The 10,032-nt window shown below is 39.8% G+C and overlaps 1 protein-coding gene across 3 annotated transcripts in view; it reads left to right on the forward strand.

The window, feature by feature from the left end:
* Positions 1–5,704, forward strand: part of Pou6f2 (POU class 6 homeobox 2) — a 489,703-nt gene extending 483,999 nt beyond the window's left edge. For all 3 annotated transcript variants that reach the window (XM_034509572.2, XM_034509573.2, XM_076939335.1), the window contains one exon: positions 1,209–5,704. In XM_034509572.2, the coding sequence (XP_034365463.1) occupies positions 1,209–1,713 (505 nt within the window). In that variant the 3' untranslated portion in view covers positions 1,714–5,704. The remainder of the gene's footprint in view (positions 1–1,208) is intronic.
* Positions 5,705–10,032: the final 4,328 nt, after the last annotated feature.

The following is a 10,032-nucleotide window of genomic DNA, read 5'->3' on the forward strand; positions in this document are numbered from 1 at the left end:
GGGAGTGCAATTGAGTTAAACCCTTGCTAGCCTGTGAGCTGCTCATCTCAACAAAGGGATCTAAAGAAACACTCTGACAATCAGATCCTGGCAAAGAGGAAGGCCTTCCTGGTCTATCCTTTTGCAAGCATCTTAAAACACCAGATGATTGCTTTTCAACAACGTGGAACACTTTAAGAGAGAAAAAGTCTATGCTCACTGTTTCAATAGGAGGGACATGAAATTGGACTTAGAATAAAGAAGCAAATGAACAAAGGAATCTGATCCTCTTTTGTATTTTACTGACAGAATGAATTTAGTACCAGAAAGGACTTTTTAAAGCACTCTATATAATTTTGTCCAGGACGCTTCATATTTTTTTTAAAGTAAACGTAGCAAAGAATTGTTGATGGCAATTGATATATAGAAGACCTCATTTACAGAAAATGATATCATTCAAGTACAGTTTGCAGATATCCCACATTAAACACAGCGTGATACCCTGGTACAAAAGTGCACCATTACACTGGATGGTGATTGGAAGGCATGAAGTGGCCTAAGCCCACCCAGGGGTGTGGTATTCCATAGTAATTACAATGTATCCAGCTGTTTAGGCCAGAACTATAAAGTAACAACTGGTCTATGTTTTACCTGGACAGGAGGCATGTTGTTAACTTACATATGGGGAAAATTGTTACCAGAGAGAGAGAAGTTCAAATAAGACACAAGGGGAGATAGAAAGAGCGGCATGAGGAGGAGCTTGGCCCAGTAACCTTCCCAGACTAAGATAATAGCTGTAACATTTTTCAAAAAGCAACACAATGGAGAGGAAAATCAAACATAAAACACAATCGTTTTAAGTGAAAGAATATGACAACAGTTATCTCAAACATCCTGTCTTGGTTAATTTCTCCCTTAAGAATTCTGAGGGCTGAGGAAATATGTCTGGGAACAGCTTGGATCTCAAGAGCAAAAAGGCCTGCGAATTGCTTGTGTTTCCTGTACACCGGTGCCTCTTTCCCCTCCCCTGTCTGTGTGCCTGGGGACCTGCATGGCCGGCATGGAGCTTGAATGGAGGGTGGGTGCTGGCTGGGACAGGGCTGGCTACCTTGCAGCTGGCTGCTAATCTGGAGTGAATTCACCCTGCCAGGCAATCAGGCAGGCAGGCAGGAGGCCCACCCTGGCAGAGGACTCAGTGTAAGACTGTTCTTTCTCAATTCTCCCCCCAGACACACCATCCTGAGAAGCCACTTTTTCCTACCACAGGAAGCCCAAGAGAACACTATAGCTAGCAGTCTGACAGCCAAACTGAACCCTGGCCTTTTGTATCCTGCCAGGTTTGAAAAGCTGGACATCACCCCTAAAAGTGCCCAGAAGATCAAGCCGGTGCTTGAGCGGTGGATGGCTGAGGCTGAGGCCCGCCATCGAGCAGGTATGCAGAATCTCACGGAGTTTATTGGGAGTGAGCCATCCAAAAAGCGCAAACGGCGCACCTCCTTCACGCCCCAGGCCCTTGAGATCCTCAATGCCCACTTTGAGAAGAACACACACCCCTCAGGGCAGGAAATGACCGAGATTGCTGAGAAGCTAAACTATGACCGAGAAGTAGTTAGAGTTTGGTTCTGCAATAAGAGACAAGCTCTGAAGAACACAATCAAACGCTTAAAGCAGCACGAGCCCACCTCTGCGGTCCCCCTGGAGCCCTTAGCAGACTCTCCGGAAGAAAACTGTTAGACACGCCCATTCACTGTCAGAAGGAAGCATCACAGAAACTGAGCACTACTCTGAATCTCCACAAAAAAGAAGGAAGAAGAAAGAATTTAAAGACACCGCCCACCCCCAGTCATCATCCCCCTTGTATGTAAAAGACTAGAAAGCAAAAACTACCAAATGGGCAGAATGGTTTATACGTGTCCGTTGGTTTTCCATAAGGGAAAAAAAAAAGAAGAAATTTTAAATTTTTAAACAGGAAAAATACCACATGAAGGAGTATGTGGTAGGATCATTCACTCCCCCACCTGTTTCCCTAAAGCCAGTTTTTTAAAGCAAACCAAATAACCACTTACTTTTTTCTGTATATGATGAAAATGTGAACACCTTTTAAGAAAAAAGAAAAAAAAACTAAACCAAAAAAAGAACAAAAACAAAACAAAACAAACAAACAAACAAAAAATCCACCAACACAAACTTGTATCTGTTCAAAGCGAATGCAAGCCTGCCACCTGGAGGAACAACTGCATCCCTTCAGGGACTAAGTGCTGATCACTGCAAACCCTATTAACCAAAGTTGGAAACTGCAAATGTCACTGCTCATCTACTCGCCTCTGCGGAAAACGTTGTGTTATGAATTTTTACATTTGTACCAACAGAAAAGTGGGAAGCCCACTTTCTCCCATCTTTCTCGTCTGTTGTCTGTGCCACCAGGGTGGATGCCATTGTTGAAAACATTCTGTGTGGCTCACCATCTACCAATTTCCTTCTTAGCAGATGAAGTAGCTTCCTTTTTCGTTGCCATTATTTTGTTCTGTTTTCTGAATTGTGTCGTTTCCTTCTTTGTTTTATTTTAGGCGGGTGGTGGAGTGGAGAAACAACCTGGATTGTGTGCCAAAGCATTCTGGCTTTCTTCTCACTATGAGTTGTAGGTTTGGGAAAGAAAATGGAGCTCATACCTCCCTTTCCTCCCTACTTCCTTTCATGTGGCTCCTGGGATCTTCTGGAAGATAGAAGAAGTGGGAAGGAACAGTTTCTTTCCCACTCCAATCCTGCAGAAATGCAGGAGACACTCCAGGATAACTAGGTCTATCCGCTGAATGACTGTCAACACCGACAGAGGCTGTAACTGCGCTCATGGTCCACACCAGAGACTGGGATTCTTCTCAGTCTACTAGCCACATATGTGGAGAGCTGATCAAAACTAATTCTGTAATATAAACATAAGCTGCACATATGGTTCAATACTTACATCTGTGTTATGCTTCTGTTCAAAGCAAATTCTCTCAGAAGTATGATAGCCAAAGAAATGTCTCAAGGTTTCAGTCAACACACACGCACACAAGCACATTCATACTCATCCACCTCACACAAAGAGAGAGAGACCACACACACAAAAAAATGATGGTGACCTAGATTGTTAGGGGCTGTCGAGTGTTCTGTTAACCTTGTCTTTTCTGCTACTTGTTTCATCAGACAGTGTTGGCAGACATTTGGAGCTGGGGTACATCTGTTCTTGGGATATATAAATGGCATCAAAATGCGACAGGCAAATTTAAGCAGTTGGAACTAGGCTCTGGCTTCTTGACTGGGAAAGAAGTTTAGCAGCAAAGGGTCTCCTATAAAGGAAAAAATGTACAAATAGCTTCTAAAACACATCAGAAGAGCCTTCACCATTAGTATAATAGTTCACTTTTAAAAGAGCTTCCCCAAGGCATGGGCCATGAGACCCAAGAAGGTCACAGAATGAAGGGCAAAGAAACCCCTGGAGCCTGCTGGTGTTTTCACCCGGGTGAGGGCAGAGGGTTCAATCAAGGCAGGCAAGAGAGAACCATCAATGTAAATACTCATGAGTAGTTACAGATCATGCTCATGTGCTGTCAAGAAGGAAATTATGAAAGGAAAAGAGAATTCCCACCTCCAGTTGCCCAGGTGATTTCGAAGACTATCTCTTCCCCTTAGCATGCTCTTCCCACCCAGGGGTTCCAGATTTTTGTTCTGTTGGGTCCTTCGCTGGTTATGAAAATGGGACCATGTAATCATCCCCACAGATGGTCCAATCAGCAATCATAAAACTAAACAACAATAATTCTGGGCATAGCATCATTAATAACAGTGTCTCCATGTCACTAGTCTGATTCTAATTGGACCACAACCAGCCAGATTAGTGCCAACAACATCATGGTAGCATTTCACGACTGCAAAAGCTGCACGAATACCAGCAACCCAGAAACCGAAACTTTATTGATTAAAACAGATTTTGTATTTTCCTAGGACCTGCTCCAAATTCCATCAAGAAAAGCTCCCCCAAGAAGAGAAGTTAACAAGATAACATATGACGGAGGCTAAATGTTTAAAATCTGAACCAGAAGCAGGCACGCGAGGCCTGCTCTGTTCTGAGGTCTATGATTGGGAGAGCATAACTAGAATAGTAAAAATATAAAATAAAACTAATCACCCAGAGTAGAACAAAAAAGAAGTGAATTCATCCCATGGTTGTAAAACTATTCACATGCAGTGATTTTTTTATAGTTTTATAATTTTGTATTGTTTTATAAATTATTTATATAGTGTTGTAATGCTTCTTATATTGATTTTTTTACTGATGAATTTTTTGCTACAAGGCAAAAAAGATGCCTGAACAGATTCTTAGGAATATAAACTGTACTTGGGAACACATAAGCCTTCAGGACCACACCTACTGCTTAATTTTATTAGATATTTCTTATTTCCTCTGGTAAACAACTTCATATGCCAATAATATGTAAGTGTCTTTTATGTTTCCATGAACTGAAGGTTAAGGTTGCCACCAACAAAAAGCAAAAGCCACTTTGGGCGTATGTGATTGTATTTCAAGCTTCTGTGTCTTTCTCACCCAGTTAAAATTGTTGTCATCTTCATTTTCTTCATTATTGATGAGACATGACAGCTGATATTGTATTTTACACTTACTTGTGGGGGTTGTTTTCTCTTTCAACCAAAAAGATATTTTGAATAGTTAAAAGTTTTACTTGCCTTTGCAAGTTTTGGACTCTTTCTGTCGTGAACACACGGTCACACATACACACACACACACACACACACACACACACACACACATCACAAAAGAGAACAAAAAATAAAAAAAAACAAAGAGCTGGGGGAGGCAGAACAAAACAAGTAGAGGCGTATCAAAGAACTCAAGCTGTAACCAAAAAGAAATCCAATTGCCTTTGCTCTCTTCTCTACGCTGGACCAAAGCTCAGTACGTGTAGGAATATGCACATTGTGTAGATACGGCTAAATGTTGCTGACAATCTTGCAATACTAAACTGTTCCTATTTTAAGAAAAAGAAACCACAAACTTTTCATCAATGTTTTACCTCAGCACTCTACTTGTACCCAGTTAATGATCAAGCATAAAAACAACAGAGAAAAAGAAAATTGATTTTCATTTCCATGTCTGACTGTAAAATCTGTTTGGATAATATTTTGTAATGAGCTTTTTTGTCACGTGACTTGCTTGTCTTCAACTTGAAATTCTGTGAGGCACATTGACTTTTTTGTTGTTGAAAAGTGGGGTTTTTTTGGTTCGTTTGTTTTCATTTTTTAATAAGTTTTAGTTTTAATTTATTTATTTCATCCTCTGTGCTGTGATCTAGACTGGTCACCAGGGTCACTTAATGAGGCACTGCAAAGGAATCTGCTTCTCTATGCCTGGGGCAGGGCGCAAGAGAGAGGGCAGGAAAATAGACTGGGTTGTTCTGGAAAAAGAAATCATGCCGACGAGACATTGACATGATAGACTCGTGACCAAGAAGCCAAACTGGATATTGAAAAGCTCCTTACTTGTTCTGACATTGAAACCAAAGCTGACTTATCTGCACAGGTTGCTTAATGTTTAAAAAAAAATAAAAATAAAAATAAAAACTGTACTTAATCTAGAGCAATATCTGTATGGTCCGTAAAGCTGCACTTTGTGTATTTCTTAACAGCTTCAGATCTGTCACTTTTAATTTGTACCATGAAAAATAAAGACTTGTTTGACATGAACTTCTCAGCTAAGTATGTCTTGTGCTCAGGTGTGTCACTCAAATTGTAAGCATTTATTCAAAGTATACATTACAAACCCATAAGTTGGGGGAAATATGTCATATCCATTGGGGTGCTTTTTGTTGCACATTACAGAAATCCCACTCAATCCTGAATGACAAGGCAGTGTGTCTCATAACGTAATGGGAAGTCATCTTGTGCATGTCAAACACAGTTGGTTTACTCTCCTCACCTGCCTGGCTCACTTGGCTTTATTCTCAGTCTGATTCTCTAATATCCACCCAAAGGTGTTGAATCATACACCTTCCTGTAGTCCAAGCAACAGTACTGGAACAAGGTAACTTAAATCAAGCATTTGGAGTCTCCAGGCTCGCTCTTGGATAGGTAAGACATAGTACCACACAAGGACAGGAGTACAGAATGAAGGATGAGTCCCCCCAAGAACCAGAGATGGAAGATGAGACATGGCAATGCACAGATAAAGCTGGCAACCACTGTACTCTGCTATATTGCCCAGCCCGGAGCCAGCTGTGCAGAGGGCTCTACCACGAGACTTCTCTCTGCTGCTCCAAGTGATACCAGGCATAAATTACAAAGTTTACATAGCTAGAATATACAGATAAGAGGAATGAATCAATTTTGTTATGCAATTTACTAACTTAAAAAGAATGTAAAATCAGTCTTTTCATTTTAATGCCAGTTAAACCTGGCATTAAATAAAGATATTTAATCTTTAATTAATTAAGATATTTGGTGACCTTCAGCAAATATTTCTTAAGGAGTATGGAGATCTGTTTATCAGCCTCACCCAAATTTGTATAGCCACGCAGCAGAATGGACAGGCAAAGAAGCAAGAAGTCTCCAAGACTGATTTTAAAAGGTACAAGTACTGAGGCCTCAGCCCTCACTAGTAGGAGGAAGGAAACAAAAAGATTAAATAAATAAATGAATGAATGAATGAATAAATAAATAAATAATAAATCCCGGCCAGATCCGGCCATGGCTATTTTAAACTTTCTTTCCATATAAAAGACACTTGACATAGTTTATAATTCTAGAGCACAATATGGGTTCTTTAAAAATAAGTCTTTAAATCATCACTTAAATTCTATCGTCCTGTTCCACAAATGTCTTCTAAGTGCTTTGTTTGCCAAAATATTTTATATGCTGAAGATTCAGAAATAGAATTTTTAAAAAAAAAAAAAAAAAAAAACCCAATAGTTCTCATGAAATTAAAATTAGCCTATGTTTCTAGTTAGCACAAGTAAACTACAATTAAAAAACTCAATTTTCAAATTACGATGGCGACAGGCTCACTTGGAAGTCAAGAAAACACGAAGACTGTAGGCTTAGAAGATGGTCGCCTGTGTCATGAAATGACTCCAAACATTGTTTTGGTGATGGCCACACAAACACAATATATTCAGAGGCAAGAGCAGAGGAATGAGTTTGGTGAAAGATCTATGGCAGGGGAGTACACAGAAGTTTTGGGCCACAACAATGTAAATACATTAAATCTTTCTCTAATACAAAATGGCTCCAGCTCTTCATCTGTAGCCCTGCTTTTTGTAACACAAAATCAACACAACAATGTCCGTGTGGCTCATTTACTGTGAAAAAAAAAAAACCATGGCCAAAGGAGATGGGTGACCCCTGAGGGGAGGATTTTATTATATTGAGTAAAAATCTTTTGTTAAAAACAAATTTCCATGCTTTCTTAAAGAGGATCTTCTTTTTGATGGCCTTCTCTTTGCTTTATCTCTGTTAGTGAATAGATAATTGTACGAGACAGAAGACTGGAACCACCTCCAACCCCTGTACATACATGAACGCATGCATATTCAGAATGGGAAGAAGCAGAAGGAAGCCATGGTGGTTTGCCTGCCAAATGTTCTTCATCCTGAACTTTCTAATAGTCTTAGGATAGTGCCTAAACCATTAGAATAAGCAATATGGAGACACAGTCTGTAGAACTAAAGGATCAGCCCCAGAGGAAAACAAACCGAACTTAAAAGGTAGAGTTTTAAAGAGATAACCACAGGCAGAGGAAGGGGAGCAGCAGGAAGAAAGGGTCCAATCAAAATGACAACACAAAATCTACAAAGGAGAGCAGAATTGCAGATAGTAGGCAGGTAACAACTACAGCCCCTGATGAAGGCAGTTTAGCCTGCTAAACTAAACCCCTTTTATCTTTCTTATGCTTGGCTCTGAACACTCAGAAGGGGCCCCATCAGAGTCCCTGTTGTTAGAAACTTACATTCTTAGAGCCAAAACTCCCTCATTCTGTTATGGTCTACTATTCACTACTATGCCCAGTTAACTAAATGTCTCTTTCATTAGTATTTCTTTGTATTTATAAATATATCCATAGTTTGCTTCCTTCAAAATGTGTATATTCAGGTTCTCATTCCCAGCTGTTCTCCAAATGTACGATTTTTTTAAAGCATGGGAAGCCAAAAAAAAAAAAAAAAAAAAAAGAGTCATCTCCATAATGCTTCGTATAGCTCAGTTTATCAGTGTCTCAATAACGAGAAAGGCTGAGTTGGATGAGGCATTCAGTCCCCTAAGTGAGCACATCTACTGGCCCTCCGGACATATTGATTAGCTAATCGATTTGTAAGATTTATAGAAACATACTCACTGCCAAAGTCTCTGGACACCTCTAAGACAGTAACATTAAGCAACACAGAGAGGTGAATTTTCCCTGTCCCAAAGGCTTCCTCTTGCCATTCAAGAGTTTTAAATGCACATTAAAGGTAGCCTCTATGCCGCACACTGAAGATTATCTAACAGAGGTTTACCCGGGGACCAAAAAGTAAGAGTTCATAATGCCACAAGCCTGCACAAAACCTCCTCTCTCCCATGTTCAGAAATTGATGGAATTTTAATCCTGGAAAGTACTTTAAAAGCCATTGCTGATGCTACCAAGCACTGTTGATGTGCAGTCTTTCATTGATCCAAGCAAAGTTAGAAAATAGGAGAGAGCCAATAGAGTAAGTTCTCCTAAAATATAAGTTTAGTTAAAGAACAAGTCAATATTCTGAGTTACATCCTTTCTATTTGGGGCATTAAAATATGATTTATTTTAGAAAATGATGATGGTAAATGGTAGTCATTTTAAATAATATTTTCAATTAACAAAGTAGAAAATGACAAGATAATTGTGTGTGCATGTTTGTTCAAAATTACCTTTGAATTTTATTGGTTATTGCAGTTTAAAATCTACAAATCACTGAATTTTCAGGTCACTGAAATTCAGAAAGACCAAGTGACCCACTAAGCCAATGAGTGGTACAATGTGAGTGGAGAAGGAGTCTCCTATCTGAGACAACACCATGCTGCCTCTTTCAAACTCCCATGGTTTTAAGAAGATATCTCAGCCCTCAATAGTATATATTCTTCATACTTAAAACTTTAATTTAAAATTATTTTCTATTTGGGGAATCTCTTTCCATGGTTTAGGTCTTGGTAGAACACAAAGACCAATTCCTAGAAAGCCAAAGTTAGACATTACTTCTCTGCCCTCTCCTTGAGAACTATGGGTTCTTAAGCCCCAAGCAGGCAACTCAGATGCATTCTCCTAGGACTGTGACCTTGAAGGAATAGCACACACACACACACACACACACACACACACACACACACACACACCAGTACCTTTGATAAACCTATACATGTGTACATCCAATATAAGATTTTCTGGTAGTTCACTCAAAGTTCAAAAGAACATGACATAAATGATGCTTCATGTCCATGGCAGGTTCAACATGGAAATAGGATAATTCCACACAAACTGATCAACAGCAAGCTTGTAAGAAGGGGTTCCAGTGAGAAATGAACCAATCATGGTAGTTCACAATTAGAAAAGAATCTTTTCACTTTCTGTCTCCAAGTACTGCTTATTTATCTCATTGCCAAATTCCTGGGAAGCAACATATGGTACATGGGTTTTGCTTTGGCTCAGGGAAGCCATGGCTGGAGACTTGAGATGATGGGTCTGAAGGAATTGCTTACATGGCTTGAGCAGGTCACATTGCTTCTAATTACCCAATTTTTCTTGCTGAGTTCCACCACCCTGGGGTTTCACAACCTCCCAAGCCCTCTACTACAGACCAAGAATTCAGACACATGAAATGCTGTGAAACCTCTCACATTCAAACCTTAAGGAGGACATTTTGACTTTAATAAGAGTAGCAATAACAAGAATGGACTCCATCAGCTTTGGGCTGACCTGGGTTAGAGACATGGTTATTAACTAGGTAGACAGTGAACACACAGGATTCTTTGGGGTACTTTTCTCTCAGACCCTCA

This window comes from Arvicanthis niloticus, chromosome 8 (genome assembly GCF_011762505.2).
Source record: "Arvicanthis niloticus isolate mArvNil1 chromosome 8, mArvNil1.pat.X, whole genome shotgun sequence".
NCBI lineage: Eukaryota > Metazoa > Chordata > Mammalia > Rodentia > Muridae > Arvicanthis > Arvicanthis niloticus.